Source organism: Zeus faber (assembly GCF_960531495.2).
Source record: "Zeus faber genome assembly, chromosome: 1".
In the NCBI taxonomy this organism is placed as follows: domain Eukaryota; kingdom Metazoa; phylum Chordata; class Actinopteri; order Zeiformes; family Zeidae; genus Zeus; species Zeus faber.
Window position 1 is genome coordinate 24,709,366 of NC_137193.1, and position 19,408 is coordinate 24,728,773.

The following is a 19,408-nucleotide window of genomic DNA, read 5'->3' on the forward strand; positions in this document are numbered from 1 at the left end:
TGACCAAAAAGGCTATGGAGATGATTAACTTTTGTTTAAGCACGACATCATACTGTAGCACTGTACCCCTATCGCAGGTAGAGTTATTTAAAATTGTGTCATCCTATTTTTTTTTTTTATCGGTTTTTGTTTTATTTGTTTGTTTGTTTGTTTGTTTGTTTATTTATTTGGCGCTGAGAAGTTGCGTCAACCTTAATATATTTTAGAAAGCAATATTTGTGTTGGATGACTCTGGGGATGAATGACTTCGTTTTCTACATTTTATTTTTTACTTTTTTTTTAATTCAAATTATCGTATATCGTTGTCACGATATGTCTCACACGCGGATTATTTGTGGGGTTGAGAGTTTTAATCATATTTTAACTTTGAGAACGCTCTTGGGGCGCCCTCCGGTGGATAGAGTGCATCCGTGGTCTCGGTTTAAAACAAAGCCTATCTTAACTAAATAGATAAAACATCCACTTGTCGACTAGAAAGTATAATAACTGGCCTTCCCTGTCAAACGTCATATGCAAGCAGTAGTTTAAAAGGCTATTTCTAGATAAATCTTTAGACAGAAGTTAGGCGTAGGTCTTTACCGTTACAATAATCTTTTCTCTCTTCCGGCTGCTCCCGTTAGGTGTCGCCACAGCGGCTCGTCTGCCTCCAACACCTTCTGTTCTGCGCCTCTTCCTCCCTTACACCATCAGCCTGCATGTCCTCCCTCAGCACATCCATAAACCTTCTCTTTGGCCTTCCTCTTTTCCTCTTGCCTGGCAGCTCCATCCGCCTTTAGAATAATAATAATAATAATAATAATAATAATAATAATAATAATAGGCCACCTTGGAAAACTGTAATTTGCAACACAAGTTAGGCCTGCGCTTCATTAAAAAAAAACAAAAAAACTATTTCCGATAGTTTTTCTGTTCATTTATTTTTAGGCTGAACATAAGTTTGAGTTGGGAGTATTCTCATCTACCAAATTTCCATACAGGAATCGTGTGACTAATACAGAGAAAATATTCCTTAATTCATTTTAGTACCGTGTACAAAACACACAAAAATCTTTGCTCAGGACAAATGATTGGTTTTAGTATTAGTCACTTTCTGTACAACGCTGACACATGAAATAGCACGTGAATAGAATGATTAATCCCAGTGATTTATTCTGGAGTCTAAATGTTTTAATTTACAGACATGAATATAATTTGTGGTTGTTAAGAGCAGAAAACTATCCACAAAATTGAACACATTTGACCTGCGATCCTGTCAGATGCTTGTTGTCTGTCTCGACATCTTAAAGCTTTTTTAGATATCCATTTCAAGAAGAAATGATATATCCAATGTTAAGGACTGGAACTTTTCATGCTTTCTAGAGCGAATTCAGTGTTTTCTCCTCTCAGTGAGCTTTATTGGGAGTAAACTTCATGAAATCAGCTTGTATTAGAATCCGCTCTCATCGCTCCATGAATTCTTCTGTGTTGTTTAAGAGAGGAATTCCTTGAGAAGCATTTACCACAAACGAAGCATTTGTACCTTTCTTTGTGGGTTTCTAGGTGTTGAGTTAAATGCTCTGTAGACTCTAAATCCTCCCCGCACACCCCACAGATCCACGCTTTGTCCCGCGTGTGCGTCTGAGAGTGCTTTACCAGCGTTGACATGCAGTAAAAAGACTTTCCACACAGTTTACAGTGAAATGGACCGCTGGCCCGTGGAACGGCAAGAACATGCACAGACTTCTTCCATTTTGAACCAACATAGCGACGGTGCCTTTTCACAGTTTCCACCCTCTGTGACTTTCGTATCTTTAAAGCCGACCGAGATCCACATCCTAGTTTCCAACTACTTTTTGGGCTCGGGTTTCCACGTTTGTCTGAGGAGCCGTCCACAGTCGGCTGGAGATGATCACCGGCTGTCTTCAATACCCCACTAGCCACTTCAGAGAGTTCCACCGGAGAAGCAGGAAAATAATCCACCCCATGAATCTGTCCGAGACGCGTGCTCAGAGCTGGACTTTGATTGAGAGTTGCTACATGGGAAACTCCCATTTCCAGACCTCGAGCATGATCTCCCGTCCAATCACGACACAGGCCATGTTGCTCTTCTTTGATCTGAAGGTTTTCCAGCTCTTCCAGGTTTCTGCTGCTGGGCAAGCTGGGATGCACTGAGGAGAGCAAAATTAAACATATATTTTTACGTGGCTCAAAGAGACCCAGTCTAGAAGGAAATTTGTGTGATGACCGCTGCAGACCTTGGCACTGCCTTCCCTCCGGACCGATCGATGGTTCTTCTTTTTCTTCTTTAATCAGAGGCAGCGGCGAGGGCTCCTGCTCCCCCTGCTCCCCCTGCTCCCCCTGGCACAAACTGCTCAACTCAGGCCAGCACCACTGCTCAGGAGGAAGCTCCCCCTCGCCAAATGACATAGATTGCTGGAAGTGTTCTGAAGAAAAACACAAAGTTAAGCTTCTGATAAGAGGTTGATGGAGGCAGAGAAAAAGCCCTGTAAAAAAATGTGATTGTGAAAATATAAGCTATTCACTCAATGATTTGTTTATTTTTTATTACATTTATCCTCATGAATAACCGAGTAAAGCTCGAGAGGTTTACACAAACATAAAATACAATGGCTACATATAATTTTGCTTTCCCAAAACTCAGGAGCAGTTGACTTATTAACAACTCACCCATGTCTCTGCTTTGCTGCTGTAATAGGAGACCTGTCAGGACCAAACAATCAGTTGTGTTAAGTGACTTCAATAAACCATGATCTTTACTACTTTAAAGGAGCAATAGACAACTTTTTTGCTTTGACTTAACATTATGGTGTCCATGCTGAATGCACAGTGTAATGGCTATAGAATAATGATACCATCAGCGTTTATGTTGGTTCCCTAAAAGCCACGACATCACCCATGCATTCAGACTGCGATCGAGTACGAAGTCCCAGGAAAATGTTCCATTTACAGCAGTGCGTCACAGGAAGTGCGTCAACCAATGTGCCATCACAAACCATTAGCAGAAAGTGGAACAATCTACTCCAGGTAGATAATAAAGATCTTGCCCGTTCCAATATGGCGGTGCCGTTGACGTATTGCAGCTATGAGCCGAAGTAGTCAATGTGGCGTCTATGTATATGATTGCGCAACCAAAATTGATAAAATGGAACTAAAATTGTGATTGTGTGCAATTTCAATTTACCTTTTCAGTGAACATGCTTCTTTCTTCTCTCTTATTTCCAAAGTGGTGTTGATTATTTACACGTAGAGCTCTGAGCGATCATAAAGCAATCCGGTTGTCTTTGTGACCGCAGCGCAAAAGTTGTCTATTGCCCCTTTAATCTGAAAGTAAACTTCAATGGTATATTCAAAAAAGGAAACACATAAATTGAGAAAAACCGACCATGCTGGTTAGAAAGGTGCACTTCAAAGTTGTTCTTTCGATAAATTGTCTTTCCACAAGTCGGGCAGTGCCAATGACTGCGGCCATTTATCCTTTCTTTGCATGCACATGGAACAATAAATTTCCCTAAAATCAAAAACAAAAGGTTACTTCATAAACAGTAGGATTTAAATGTCAGGCAACATGCCAGGTCATAAGATGGATGTAGGTACATTAAACTTACCAATGCCGTTCTCAGTAAAATGAATGGCAAAAAAATAATGCCTCTTTGCCAAATGCATTTCACTGGCCTCAGTTTCCTTAAAGCAATATGGACAGTTGCCGACACCGGCAAACCTAAGGAATTCCTCGCGGGAGTTGAACGCGCACTGTGGGTCTGGAATGCAAAGAAAACAAAACAATAGTCTTCTCAAATTCGGGCAACAGCAAACTAGATGTCCCTGTAAAAATGTTTTAATACAAACAGCCCCGACCCTGAGGAAAACCATACCACTGAGTGGAGAGGGGTTCCTGACTTGAAAAGAGGTGTGAATGTGTTCTGTTTCTGATGGAGCAGGTGTAATGTAGGTAGTTGTAGAGGGACCTGCTGTACAGGAAATACATCAAATAGGGTGAGGAACAAGCACTATATAAACAGTTTTAATAACAGCAGTATAAAAAAACAAGTCAACGACTGTTTGAAATGCAGTGAAACAGCATAGTGCCACTAGTGTCTAAGCCACTAGGTTATTTTCACACGTTTTTCTTTCACAAATAAAATAAATAAATAAATCTGCAAGCCTTAAATATTGATGATACTTGATTCTAAAGTCAAAATGTTCCCCTGCTTGCAACGTTCAAATCCAACCGCAGCCATAGAGCGCAACAACTTGTCACGCGGCAAGATGACGCCGTCTGGTGACGTCATCGGAGAACTGTAACTAAATACAATTGAATATAAAAAAATGACAACGTATTGACTTTCAAGTGTTTGTTTGTTTGTTTGTGTTGTGTGATCGACTGATATCTTAACGTTAGGATATCGTTTTTTTCGTTTTTCCAATCCCATTTGAATCTCCTCTGACGTCGTGGGTCGCGACGTCGTCAGACTTGAGCCGTAACGTCGGTCCAAAACGACGTCCACAACGCACGGACACGAGCCACCGGACAGCTTCGCGAGCGAGAAGTACAACCCCGAAATGAATGATTGATTTTACCCTTCTCCGGCAACTTGGGTCTGAGCACAACATCCAGGAGTGTGCGCTGGCGCTCGGTCTCCCTCCTCAGCCGAGACGCCTGCTCCTCGTAGTCCGTTAGGGTTCTCTCGACGACGCCCAGGATGTCAGCGGCGGCGGCGTGCAGCCTCTCGGCGACAAACACCCGCAGCTCCTCGATTTGAAACATCTCGCGTGGTGGTGCGGGAGGGCTTGCTTCCCTGTCCATGTCTCCAGGCTCCGGCGGTCATCCACACGTCGTCCCCCCCCCCTTCTCCCTTCTCTTTCGGCTTCTTCTTCCCTCTTCTTCCTTTTGATTATTCTTTCGCTTCTTCGTTGTCTTCCGCTTCGTCTTCTTCTTCTTTCCGTTTCATGACGGGTGGCAACCAGCGTCGAGGTGGTATTTACCGCCGCCTACCGTGTCGGAATGTGGGCCAGCGTTATCCATCCCCCACCCCCCAAAAAATACAAATTAAAAACGATCTTTCACTGAACACTAAGGGCTGGGCGATGAATAGTTGGAATATCGATATGAGACTACTCTGCCTCTACCTACTTGGTCATAACGTCCACATTACTAATGACTGTTTGTCAAACATTCATTGTGTGTGAATATCTTGTGAAAGCACGAATCACGGAATGAACCATGAAGTTATCGGGATGGAATTGTGTCGAAACACATCGGGATATCTGATGGTGTCAGTATCAACAGCCGCGAGAAAACAAAAAAAGCAAATTTGGTTACTCGGTTATATATAGTCGAAAACGAAACGCCGAATTTCTCAATGCATTTCCCACTAAGCACTGAAATGCAAATGTTCTTTGTGCAGGGGTAAAGAGATTGCTGATCAGAGCAAAAGGATAATAAAGACAATTAGGGCTCATTAAACCGGATGGTGTTCTGCGCTCATCCTGACCCATCGCTCACTCTCACCGAAGTAAATCAAAGCGGTAAATATGTGTAATTATAACAGTAATGATGTTTTGATTGGACTCAACGGACTTGCGTGCAGGATACATTTATACGTTTACTGCAATTTAAGATTTTTTCACTCCTTGCGCAAACAGCTAGAGGCACAACGCTTAGATAACCTGACACAGTACTTGAGGTAAAATAAGTGAAACCCGACTGCAGACATGATGCACGGTTTGATTTTTATTTAAACAATAAAGTAGAAAAGTAGAAATCATTTACTACTGATCACGAAAATGTCAGAGAACACTGACACAATGAAAACGCTCCCAGTCTTGCTCGGCATCTCCCTCTGTTCCTGAAGGGTTCTGACAGTAGCGCCCCCCCTGGATTTCACGGAGGACGCTCGCAGCTTTGTCCATGTGGACGTATCACTGGCCCTGAAAAACAATACGGAATAATCCACGCAGCTTCTCCCAGCACAGAACAGCAGATGGAGTTTTAATCTGGAGAACGCAAAACATTCCGACCGCGGGTACGATTCCATGGACAAATGGTCACCATTATCCTGACGACGACAACGTCATGAAAAATGTCTTGAATTATAACGTACCTCGTTCAATTCGTCCGCCAAGGTAGTTTTCTGAGCGGCAGGGTAAAGAGAAACACTTTTTCTTGGAGTAAAAGGGTACGTCAGGCCTTGCCTCACACAGTGTGTGTATGTGAGGTCGCAGTCATAGCCAGCTGGACAGCAATGATACCCATCCAGGCAGCACTTGGCCTACAAAAGCAAAATAATCAGGCACCTCAAACGTAAATTTGTAAAACGTGTAGATGTTGAAGTTAAGACTCGGTATAATAGTTTGTAAGGGCGATGACAAAATGTTGGAGCCGCACAGCAAGGATGTGTGGGGTGCCACTCACTAGGAAGTAGGGGCAGCAGAACCAGGGCCCTGCGGGGTGTCTGCAACATGTTGCACCATCAGGGCAGAAAAAGTAGTTGTCACAGTAGACGACTGAGCTCTTTTCCTTTCGAGTCTGGCCGTGGGCGACGCTGTTGTCAAGACCTTGGGGCTGAGAGAGGGGGAGGGCAGGGGTGTCCGGTTCCTCTGCAGACACCTTTTTTAACATGGGCCCACTCGGTGAGCGCCAGTGGACTTGCTCACACATGTGGGAAGTCAGGTTACAGTGGAAATTTGATGGGCAACAGTGGGCCATGTCGGAACAGCACACTGCCTGGGGACACACGATCACACACACACACACACACACACACACACACACACACACACACACACACACACACACACACACACACACACACACACACACACACACACACACACACACACACACACACACACACACGAGCCATCCAGAGAGTCTGTCACTAGTCAGTCACTACCATGAAGCCAAATAGATTCAATGTGCTGGATCAACTAGATCGGCAGATTATATTTTTAAGTCTCTTGTGCTACATAACCAAAGAGACAATTTTTATTTCGTAAGATAGTGTCCTCAGGCTGCTACAATATAGAATGCTCACAACACAGAAATTGGTCCAGATTTCACCGTATCCGCCTTTTGCCACTTCTCAAGGCCCTTGATGTGTTAAAACTCACTTGTGGATAATGGCAGCAGGCGTAAGCATCCTTCGTCATGCAGCAGGTCTCGGAATCAGAGCACTGCGTGCCGTCGGGGCATTCAATGGAGCAGGAAACCAAGCCCCAGCCTATGACTCCCACAAGCACAAAAGTTGGCGTCCTCATCTGGAGAAAGGTTTGTTATTGCAAAGCTGATCGGATACATTTAAATGTATCGACTGTATGTATTAACTTTCAGATTTACATGTGCTTTACCTTGACTTAAACCTTAAATAATGCTCAAATCGAATCATTTCCCATCAAAACAAGTAAAAGTAGATGTTAATGTAGTGAATATGGATCGAGAAATCAACATGGTTGGAATGTTTCTATGAAAGATCAGTGTCTGACACTTACCCTGCGTGTAGCGTGTGTGTTGTACCGTTTCAACTTCTTCCTGTCATATAACTCACACAGGGCTGCTCCCAAAAACACTTCTTTATATGGCAGGATTAGCACCCCCACTCACCATTGGTCAGGAAGTAACGCCTCAGTTACCACATCTAACTGTCCATAACACCAACCTTACGCAGCAAAATTATCGCAAGGATTTCACAAATCAAACAAAAGGCTGACTTTAAACAGATTTTTGTTATGACCATGGTTTTATACATGCACCATACATGAATTACAGCCATTAAAGTTCTGATACAACCACTTCAAACTTGACCCTTGAACACCATAAATCCTCTATTGCCCACTATCTCTCATTTGTAGTGTTTGAACATTCAGTGACCAGTCATGAATGACAAAACACTATGTTGGATATTGTCATGCCTGTGGTATACTTGATTTCACACAGCAAAGAAAATAAACAATATGCATGTGTGCAAGGACAAGAAAAGTTTGAAATTGTTAATATACAGCATGTATTCAACGACTAGCCTCTGCAACATTTACCTGCTGCCTTCTCTTCCACAGAGTAGAGTTGCTTTTACGTCTATATTAGAATGAAAGTATTGCTTAATGTCAGTTATTTTTTTACAAGACATACAATTGCATAGTTGCGTAAGATCTCAGTATTACAATGCAATTAACCATCTTTCACTGATGGTTCTTTGCTTTAGACATCTCCAAAGGTTCAACAGTGGGTTCTGGCATCCCAGAACCCCCCCCCCCCCATACCCATGTCCAGCGCCCTCAGTCTACCATCATTCCGTCTATACATGCACATCGATAACCTTCCGCCGCTGACCGCAGACATGCCCAGTGGCTGCCCTCGATGCCTAACTACGATCACCAGTACCATACAGGCATGCCCAGTGACTAACCCCACTAATTTGTTCTCAGTGCCGACGGTTCCATCCGGGTCTACTTAGTGGCTGCTCTACCACTGTATGGGCCTGCCCAGTGGCGAGCTCCACCGTCAGCTTCAAGGCCTGCCCAGTGCCAGGTGGTTCTGCACAGGCCTCCTCAAGGATACCATCCATCTCTATCACGACACTGTGGAGCTACCTCGCCAACTTATCTGTTCTTTTCACATCTACAGGCACTGTCCACAACTTTCTGCTGTTGCAGCCTTTGCAGTTATGGAGAAGAGTATTTTCACAATGCTGTGAAACACAGACCAGAAGCAGCTGCAGATTGAGGTTATAGGGAAATTCTGTTTTGAATGTCTGCTTTCAACTTCATGCTTTGGAGCGCCACAATCTCTGGGTTTCCCCTTGGTTTCGTAATGCCTAAATTCTGGCATGATGGAACTTCCTCATACAGACTAGGCCAGCAAGTCAACCTTGAGTTCAATACCACATGTGGGATCACTTGATATGCACACACTCATGGGACATTTTTTTTAATTTTAATTTTATTTTTTTTAATTTATTGTAGAGAGCAGTGGAAAGAGACAGGAAATGGGGGGTAGAGTGAGGGAGAGACGCAGCAAATGACTGCAGGCTGGACTTGAACCTGGGTCGCTGCCAGTGTTTTGCCCGTACGGTACACCTACACCTACATATTCGGTAGAGCCACCAGGCCACCCCCATGGGCTATTTCTGATACAAATATTTGACATATGGGACAAGACCTATACTATATTGATATTGAATATATACATTGTTTTATTAATTAAAAAGGTTTGAAATATATCATTTCTATATAATCCCTTTGGCACTCCCTCCATCTTTGATATTGGCCCTAAATATGAATTGTAATGCATACAATAAGTGGTGCCGGCTCCAAATTTAGTGAAAGGATATGTATGTGACAAATCAACCTCTTGAAATCAACATTGCTTGCATCTCCAATCGCTTGTCACAATTTTGGGACCCAAAAAAGGGGTTATTTGACAAAAAAAAAGAGGCAGAAAACCCCTGCTCTATACTCACCTGGGCCTACCCTCTGGTTCGTAAGATGCTAGAAGACATGTAACATTGCTTTGGCCAAACTAATCATTCTTTAAATGGGAGTTGTAAAAAAAAAAAAAAAAAAAAAAAATTCTAAAAAGAAGAACCAAAACCCCTCATTTTGTGGAGAAGTATTTCAGAGGGGCGAGCGGTGGAGCTGTGCATCACATTAGAAAGCTGACGCTGGGTTGGCCCAGGTGTGTACATTTAAACACAAATGAAGGAGTGCTGAGATAGAAGGGAGACTAAAACTTTACCTGCCTTTAAATTCCAAATAACTTCCGTCAGGGCTAAATGAGGTTTACTTTATTCATTTAGTCCAATTGTTATTATACATCAACATTGCCGCGGGACTCCACGTTTCTTCTTAATGGAACCATAAATCGCGTGTATAAATGTTGACCAAGTTGCTCACATTTGCTTTACAACTCCAACTTCAATATGAGGCTGGCGAGACAATGCAAGAGGTCTTCATGTATTCATGCATGCGCTACTACAACACCCCCATTGCCTAGAACTCTAGATTTAGAAAAAGACAATGTGCAGGTGTACAGCCGACATAGTAACTTTAAGAGGGCAAGCTCTGTGGAAATAAAAACCCATTGACGATAAAAACACAGCAGGGGTAACAACAAAAGAAGCCCATCTGAAATATTTGCCACGGTTTCCCTTCACTCCAACCGCTTGTTCCACTTACACACATGAAGAATAAACAAACATGACAATCTCAAGCTTTGTCGACAAACTGGCAGTTTGCTTTCGAACCGATCGATTGGGGCCCGCACGCAGATTCTCAAGTTCATGTTTTCTGTCATTACGTCAAAAACTATCTAAAAAAAGAACTTAGTTACAAAATAGAAACAGAACAGCAAAACATTTTCAGTTGGATGTCCTCTCGTCCCACTGTCATGTCCACCTCTTTGCGGCATTTTAGCCAGTCAGTGGGCCTCCTTGCTCAAAGGGCTGATGGGTGATTTTGGAACTGAAATTCTACTATTCAACTGCCAGATGTGGCGCGTGAAGCCGTGAAGCTGCAATTCTTAGTCGAGCTCTGAGCCCGAGTGAGACACTGCCTTCTTCTTCTTCTTCCTGCCATGCTTCTTATGCTTCTTTTTTCTTTTCTTCTTGGGTTTATCCTGTTGAAACATGCCATTTGAGGATTTATTCTGCAGCAGATCTCCGGGATTCAAGTGTTCAAGTTTGACGGGGAGAACATTTTCAGTAGAGGATATCTTTTAAAAAGTAAAGGGAAAACGTGTTGCAATTCAAGCATTTTTCCAGGACACTGACCGTGGTGATAATCAAAACTTCTATACAGTATGTATGCCGATGATTTTGTTTGTTATACGTGACCGCTGCCTAACCCTAACCCCCCAAAAAAGACACACACACACACACACACACACACACACACACACACACACACACACACACACACACACACACACACACACACACACACACACACACACACACACACACACACACACACACGTTGTGTAAATGTAAATAAAAACGTAATACAATGATTTGCAAATCCTTTTCAACCTATATTCAATTGAATACACTACAAAGACAAGATATTTAATGTTCAAACTGATAAACTTGATTGTTTTTCTGCAAATATTCACTCATTTTGAATTTGATGCCTGCAACACGTTCCAATAAAGCTGGGAGCTCAGTTTGAACATTAAATATCTTGTCTTTGTAGTGTATTCAATTGAATATAGGTTGAAAAGGATTTGCAAATCACTGTACTCTGTTTTTATTGACGTTTTACACAACGTCCCAACTTCATTGGAATTGGGGTTTGTATACACCCACCCACCCGACCATCCACCCACACACAAGGATATGTAATTGACATCAACAAAATGTTTGTTGACAGGGTGATGACATCTCAGCTAGTCAACTAATCGACTGAAATTCTTTTGAGTTGACCACTAAAAAAAACATTTTTTAAATGGCCTCCATACTCCAATCATCATTCCGATATCCTTAAAGACGCAACATCAAGAATCTGCTTAAGACAGGTGAAAGGGAGGATTAGAACAGTTACAACTAGTTTGTTTTTTTTACTGAATTTTTTACTGAATTTATAATTCGTTAATTCTTCAGCACAACAGAACACAACATGTTGTCTCAAAGATCTCACACGCATCAGGATGGGAAGAGAGCCCGTTCCAACACCCATCGATGCCTTGTGGCTTCACAAGTCGCTGAGAAAAAAGGACTTACTGTGATGCGCTCTCTCTCCTCACTACTCGTCTTCTTCTTGGTGACTTCAACCTTGAGGGACAAATACAAGAAATGAAAATGTGGCATCAGCGGGGACCTTATCCACATCAACTACCTCACAAGTCCTGTGGTTTTAAACAGTGGCTGACATTGATAATGCTTTGATGTGGTGCAAAAGGTTTGGTTGGAAGCTGAAGGTGGTCCATTACCTTCTCCTTGTCCCCTTCCTCCTTGATTCTTTTCTTTTTCTTCTTGGGAGGAAAAATGAGAAAAGGCGTTTAGGATGCAAAGTCGCACAAGATCCACAAACCACCCAAAGTACCGATCAGATCAGACCCGGATGAGCTAACTGATGAGCTAACTGGGCTTGCGGGACAAACCTTGCTTTCAGTGTCTGATTCCGCAGCCGAATCATCCGACGCTCTCCTGGCGGAAGACTTCTTCCTTTTCCGCTTCTTTTTCACACTCTTTTTCTCGCCCTGTGAAGACAGAAGGAAGTTCAATCGCATGATGCAGCACAGCAGTTCATCATAACGGATGGTAGTACAAAAGGTCCAAAGTAATAATTCTGCGGTTTTCTTCCTAATGGAATTTCCAGCGCTGGGGTGAGGGGACAGTTAGGGCTTTTAATACTGGTACAAATACCTTGACTTTCAGTTCTTGACAGCCAGTTATTTTTTTTGGTACCAATTTTCTACTGTATACCAGAATTACATCTCCTTTAAGCTTTTCAGAAAAGAACAGAAAGAAAATCACATGACACATTTGCCCTTAAAGTCCCATTGACACTGAGGAGATTAACTCTCTTATCCAGGGTTCATCCTGGCATTGCAAAATGTTATTCAAGGACTTACAAGTACTTTTTTTAAAGCACTTTTTTAATTTTCATTGTCTGTTCCTTATATTGGTATATCTATTATATACAGCATATATATCAATCTCACCATCATCTACTAAGTGTCTATTTGCAACCATGCTGGATTCAATTTACAGTTCCCTTCCATAATCTGTGATAATCTCCGATAAAAGCGATTCTTTTACGATATATGATTTAAATAACAAAACCAGGGGGAATATCACAGCGGATATTTTCAAGGTGTTCCCGTACTTATGACGAGAGAATTTTAGCACTTAAAGGACTGAGTAAGCCTGTTTATTTTGACTTTGGGTATCGAAATCGAGACCATGAACGCATTAAATGTGGATACTGGGCAGACAACGCAACATTCATATTCCATTTAGAAACAACCTGAAGTGTAAAGTGCAAACCCCATGTCACGCACTACTTACCTCATCTTCCGAATCTGAGGAAGAACTGCTGGAGGAATCAGAACTCGACGAAGAGGAAGAAGATGAAGAATGCTTGACCAAACACAATGAAAGCAGAGCTCATTAGATTTGAGGTGAATCACGACTGGGAAACATCGGCAAAGGTGCGATAGAAATTCAGGGAGCAGGCAGTGTGGCCGCCAAAATATTGGAGAGCTTTCCTCACCCTATTGGATTTCTTCTTCTCTTTCCTTTTCTTCTGGAGAACAAGAAGGAAAACCAGAGTGAGAACAGAGGGCAGAAGTCCAAGATCAACCCTTCACCATTCATTAGGAGAGACATACCTCTTTCTTCTCTTTTTTCTCCTCCTTGTCCTTTTCTTTGTCTGTTATCTTTTTGTCTTTATCTGTTAGTTTTTTCTCCTTCTCCTTCTCTTTGTCGGCACTACCCATCAGCTTTTCTCGGTTTTTGGCCAGTTCTTTCCTCCATCTCTGCAAAGCAGTGAACCTGTGTTAGTGGGTTCTGGTACGACTGTAAGTGACCTGTGTAAAATCTCGCAAGACGACGCTTTCCCCTGGGAGGGAATTCAACCGGGAGATCAAGAATGACAATGCTGCAAACTGTTCACATCACATCTGTTCCTATTTTTTTTTTTATCAATTTTTGACCGACATTTAACTTTTAAGAGCAGTGTGGACAATCATTATTATTATCATTTTTTTTTTAATAAGTAAATAAAATTTGGGAGATTTGGGAGAATTTGAATGTGGTCCGAGATCAGAGCCTGACCCTTTAGATCACAATTGATATGGTTTTCTTCCCCATGGCGTCGCATTCTGTGTCTCTGCAGCAGCTACATGGGATGCTAGAATGATGCATTCACCCTGTTTACATGCTTTCATCTTTTTATCAGTGCGTTCAACATCTGCAGCAAATATTCCTTATAATATTCTTTCGAAACGATGGACACACACACACACCATAATTAATGGATAATAGAATACTTAAATTGAGCAAATTGCTGCCAGAGAAACTCACATCATTCATTTTATCCTCAAAGTCGGCCAGCGCTCGGGAGCCTTTCTTCTTCTTCTCCAGCTGTTCTTTTACCTCCTCCCTGAAAGGAGACACACGAGACACAGAAAGGGGAAATGAAGCTTTTCAAGCTTTAACAGATTCTCATAAAAAATTGAGGAAAAGCCTTGAGTAGTGGTCGACCTGTTGATCGACATTTGTGCATTTTCAGATAATCGGCATAAGCCGATGCCTCCACTCACAAGGCTGATAGACAAAAATGTCTGCAGACTAGTGTCAAAAATATCTATATTCTTTCTTTACATATCGATTCAGAATATTTGAAACAGATTCAATACGGTTTGTTATGGTGCCAGCTCAGACAGCTTAGAGATGGCAAGTGCAGAGCCTCCGCAACTGGCTTTGAAAGAAAACAGCATGAATGCTGTTTGGATTTACTTCACATTTGAGGCAAAGCGTAAATTAAACTTAGAATTGGAGTGGAGTCCCCCCCTCCCCCAGACGTCGGTGCACCGTGCATGCGTTCTGGGTTTCCTGTGTTTCTATTTGAGATCTATTTATTTTTGTGTTTCCTAACTTGTATGAATCAATTTTTTTTTTTTTAAACAACACGGTTCTTTTTAGTTTCGGTTCAATAAGGGAACGGAGCGGCAGGTGGACACAATGGAGCGGCAGGTGGACACAGCGCAGTGCAGATCACGGGCACCCTAATGCCTTCTTTCTGCTACCTCGATACCCAATCATGATAAAAAAAGATATTATTTATTGATTATTTTTAAACGTGGCACATAAAAAGGGCACCATGGACATCAAGTGGCAGGTGCTCGGCCACTCTCAGTCCCCCCCTGCACGTGCCTGCCTGCGTGTCCCCACTGTCTCGTGGCGCCTCACATCGTCTCCCCGTTGCTTTGGGACTTAATTTAGTAAAAACTGGATGTTTTTGTGTAAATAGTTTACTTGTAATAAATCCTGCACTTCAGTAACAGGGAGACTATATCCCAACCAGACTTTAACATGATGCCATTTATTTTATATTTTTATTGTTTATAATTATTTATTTTTCAGTCATACATTTTTTTTTATTAGAAAGTTTATTTTTTTGATTAGCCGTGGACATTTTTAGTTTATAATTTTTTAAATTTACAAATAAGTGCATCGGAGAGAGAAATAACATTAGTGTTAAATAAATGTTTATTTATTGTTCATTTAAATTCAGCAATGTTGTGTCTCACTTTTAATCATTATTATTAAATTGTCATATGTTATCAGATGCAAAAACATGATATTGGCATTATACACCACATTCCAAATTATTATGCAAATTGGATTTAAGTGTCATGAACATTACATTTTTTGTTTTTCAATTAAACTCATGGATGGTATTGTGTCTCAGGGCTCTTTGGATCACTGAAATCAATCTCAGACACCTGTGATAATTAGTTTGCCAGGTGAGCCCAATTAAAGGAAACCTACTTAAGAAGTAAGTTCCACATTATTAAGCAGCCACAGCTTTCAAGAAATATGGAAAAGAAAAAGGAACTCTCTGCTCCCGAAAAGTGTCAAATAGTGCAATGCCTTGGACAAGGTATGAAAACATTCAATATTTCACGAAAACTTAAGCGTGATCATCGTACTGTGAAGAGATTTGTGGCTGATTCAGAGCACAGACGGGTTCGTGCATATAAAGGCATAATGAGGAAGGTTTCTGCCAGAAAAATTCATGGGATTAAGAGAGCAGCTGCTAAAATGCCATTAAAAAGGAGCAAACAGGTATTTGAAGCTGCTGGTGCCTCTGGAGTCTTGCGAACCTCAAGGTGTAGGATCCTCCAGAGGCTTGCAGTTTTGCATAAACCTACTATTGGGCCACCCCTGACCGACGCTCACAAGCAGAAACAGTTGCAGTGGGCCCAGAAATACATGGAGACTCATTTTCAAACAGTCTTGTTTACTGATGAGTGCCTTGCAACCCTGGATGGTCCAGATGGATGGAGTAGTGGATGGTTGGTGGATGGCCACCATGTCCCAACAAGGCTGCGATGTCAGCAAGGAGGTGGCGGAGTCATGTTTTGGGCCGGAATCATGGGGAGAGAGCTGCTGGGTCCCTGAAGGTGTGAAAATGACCTCGGCAAAGTATATAGAGTATGTGACTGCCCACTTTGTTCCATGGTACGAAAAGAACCGTGCCTTCCGTAGCAAAGTCATCTTCATGCCTGACAATGCACCATCTCATGCTGCAAAGAATACCTCTGTGTCATTAGCTGCTATGGGCATAAAAGGAGAGAAACTCATGGTGTGGCCCCCATCCTCCCCTGACCTCAACCCTATTGAGAACCTTTGGAGCATCCTCAAGCAAAAGATCTATGAGGGTGGGAGGCAGTTGGCATCAAAACAGCAGCTCTGGGAGGCTATTCTGACATCCTGAAATTTAAGATGTTGTTGAAGATGTTTTTGATTGAAATAGCTTTTGATTTCAGTAAATATGACCAAATGCTGCAAATTCAACAACTGACCATTTTCAGTTCTTTACAACCTTTAAAATGTTTTGAAACTCTGTTGTGCATAATAATTTGGAACAGTGTACTTTGTTTTTTATTTTTGGAAAAAAAATACTGTTATCATTGGGAGGTTTGTTCAATAACATTCAAATTATACCGACTGTCATTTGCACCAACTATTTAGGAAAATCAGAGAAACATATCATTCGCATAATAATTTGGCACGTTGTGGCCACCCTGCTCTCAAGATAGCGGCACCGGCATTTCGACCACTAGCCTTGAGGCACCGATTCTACATTGTAGTTTAGTCATGTCAAGCCTGCCGACAGCACTGCTTGTGGGCCGTGACATGAACAAGCTCCTACTTCTAGCCCAGTGCATACGTAGCTGACACAAAAGACTAATACAGATTGACTGAAAGACATACAACGTGGGTGGGGGTCTGATAGAAATGGCGCCTTCATACTGCATATATGTCATATGGAAATTACAGTTTAAACAAGTTGCTTGCTTGCTTGGTTACAACGACTTGGGAAGTAAAATGTCCAAACCCCATTTACGCCAAGATGGAGGTTCGTCAAGCTGTTTGTTACAACTTTTTACATTCTCCCAAAATGGCATCAAAGAATAGCAGAAGCAAGCCCCAGTTTCGTCACTGGACATGAACTTTGTTATATATATATATATATATATATATATATATATATATATATATATATATATATATATATATATATATATATTCTGTATATAATTGCCCACTGCACACAGTTGATGTGGCTCTACCTACCATGTTGGCCGAGGTCTGCTCAGGTAATCTTGAATGCTAGGTCCTGCATTCTGCGTGGGCCCTCTGGCTCGGGCAGCGGCGATGGGATTTACATAAGCCTGAAACAGACATTATTATAAAGGATTAAAAAGGACCCAGACTGACATATTTATGAATAAAATCTTCGACCAGCTTTTTTTTTTTAATACAATACCACTTAGCTTACCAGAGCTGGCATGTTTGTTCATTTTTTTTTTTTTTTTATTATCTGAGTGACAACTTATTTAATAAATAAGGTAACGTTACGAACACACCATCTGCTATAAAGATAGTGTGTTTGTATGTACGGCTATCTTAGGACATAAATCCATCAATAAATCTGTAAATATATAGTTCAATCTATGGGTCAATAAATCATTAAATAAACCAAATGTGAATTAAACGACTCACCAAATCATTGACGTATTTATTGATTGAAGTATTCAATTCTTTTTGTCTTTTTTAATGGATTTAATGAAAGCCTTATTTATTAGTATGTGACTGTGTCCTCCATAGTAGATGTGTTTATCTTACCGTTGTTTTTTTTTTTAATCCAATAAGGTGTCATTAAAAATACAAACGAAACATGCCACCCATCGCAGCACGGCGTTGCTAATAATATCAGTATCGTATAATAATGAAAGAGTATAACAATAAGTAGTAACATGTTATTGTGCTACAATACGGTTGTATAAATTAAATATTGCAAAAAAACATATACATAAAAGCTCTGGGTTACTGTTACACTGAAATTGCTTGTTATCACTTCTATTTATTTTTAACCCCCCCTAAAAGAAAAACCACACGAAACAAAGCTGTGCAACATTAACACGCAACGTGCCTGGTCTTGTGATCGCTGTTTCACTACAGCGCTCCGCTATTAACTTTGTGCCCAACGTGGACTGAGTTAATGTTCGCGTCTTCTGGAGCATCGTTTGCCGTTTGGAGATATGGATATGGATTTATTCATATCAATTATGGCTTCAAGTCCCCCCACCCCCCTCCCGAGGCCTCGGCTGCGAGCAGAAGCTAACAGTTGCTAGCTCTGAGCCGCAGGCTACGATGCCACATGCTAGCGAGGCTAACGAAATAGCGGTTAGCCTACTGCTCCTATATGGATTCACGCTGTTGGGGGCCAAGCCGCTCACCACTCGGTTGTCTCTCTTCCCCATGTCGTTGTCTGGCGATTTGGAAAGATCCCGATGAAGAAATGTCGCGTTCGTGCTCCCTCGCTCCCATTAGCCACCGGGATTTGTTGCCATGTCTTCGAACGGGCGCTCCACTGCGGAACAAACCGCCAGTGTTCGCCACCTGGTGGACAGGGAGGCCCCACTACACCCGGCGACCGCAATTGGGTGAGGATTGAGAAAAAACCCCACATTTCATTGTAAATATTGGGCGGTAGGATTCTATCACTCTTGGGTTTTTTACGATTCTTTGCGTTCTTGAAAACTCTCCCTAGCCTTGTTTCACTGTAAATCAGGTTCCAAAATGAGGCCTGTGGTGCATCTACTGTACATTCAAACGCAACAATTATGACGGTTATTAGGGATTCAAAGCCCCAGGGCTGAAACCCTATTGTTCTTGTGAAATTCTCTATTGTTAAGTGTCAAGGCCCGAAGGACCTATTGGTTTTGTTCATGAAAAACTGACGTTAGCAGTCTATGGATGTCATGGATCTGCTGCACTCAGAGACAAGATGAATGCAATGTGTATTTTGGGGCAGTTCCAACACGCCGTCGTCCAAGTTTGATCCAGATCGGGCCATCATTGTGGAAGAATTGAGTAAAAACAGCAGAGGTCACATGATAGCGTTTCAGTCTAGTGATTGGTTAACAATGGAGACCTCACCAAGGTGGCAGCATTCGCAGATCTAGCTGACGTCAGATCTTCATGGATGTTATGGATTCAACAAACCCACAGACAATCTGAATAAGATTTGCATTCGGGGCAGTTCCAACATGACCTTCCCCTCGTTCGCATTTCATCCAGATCGGCGCCTCATTTTTATGGAAGAAGTCTGTGATCAAAAACCATAAGCTCACCAAAATGGCACCACCCGCACGGACGTATGCTGCAACAGAGAACTC

The 19,408-nt window shown here is 41.9% G+C and overlaps 2 protein-coding genes across 6 annotated transcripts; both read right to left on the bottom strand.

Annotated features, from left to right (window-relative positions):
- Positions 1–1,062: 1,062 nt before the first annotated feature.
- LOC307239143 (uncharacterized protein) lies at positions 1,063–4,895 on the bottom strand. 5 transcript variants are annotated; one of them, XR_013844456.1, is made up of 7 exons: positions 4,579–4,895; positions 3,873–3,968; positions 3,606–3,758; positions 3,182–3,321; positions 2,668–2,700; positions 2,235–2,423; positions 1,063–2,147 (listed from the first exon to the last, which is right to left on the bottom strand). XR_013844456.1 is itself a non-coding variant. In XM_080012426.1 (7 exons), exons 1-7 carry the CDS (start codon positions 4,802–4,804, stop codon positions 1,417–1,419), a joined length of 1,551 nt encoding a protein of 516 aa, XP_079868552.1. In that variant the 5' UTR covers positions 4,805–4,895; the 3' UTR covers positions 1,063–1,416. The 5 variants fall into 5 exon arrangements, 3 of the variants coding, with proteins under 3 accessions (XP_079868552.1, XP_079868551.1, XP_079868553.1); XR_013844457.1 differs by having other exon boundaries at positions 3,182–3,332; XM_080012426.1 differs by lacking the exon at positions 3,182–3,321 and adding an exon at positions 3,383–3,508 and having other exon boundaries at positions 3,873–3,965.
- Positions 4,896–8,854: 3,959 nt separating this feature from the next.
- On the bottom strand, positions 8,855–18,605 carry fam133b (family with sequence similarity 133 member B). Its single transcript, XM_080012008.1, has 10 exons — positions 18,467–18,605; positions 17,301–17,398; positions 14,019–14,097; positions 13,325–13,471; positions 13,207–13,239; positions 13,002–13,073; positions 12,092–12,190; positions 11,921–11,962; positions 11,712–11,762; positions 8,855–10,609 (listed from the first exon to the last, which is right to left on the bottom strand). Exons 1-10 carry the CDS (start codon positions 18,488–18,490, stop codon positions 10,514–10,516), a joined length of 741 nt encoding a protein of 246 aa, XP_079868134.1. The 5' UTR covers positions 18,491–18,605; the 3' UTR covers positions 8,855–10,513.
- Positions 18,606–19,408: the final 803 nt, after the last annotated feature.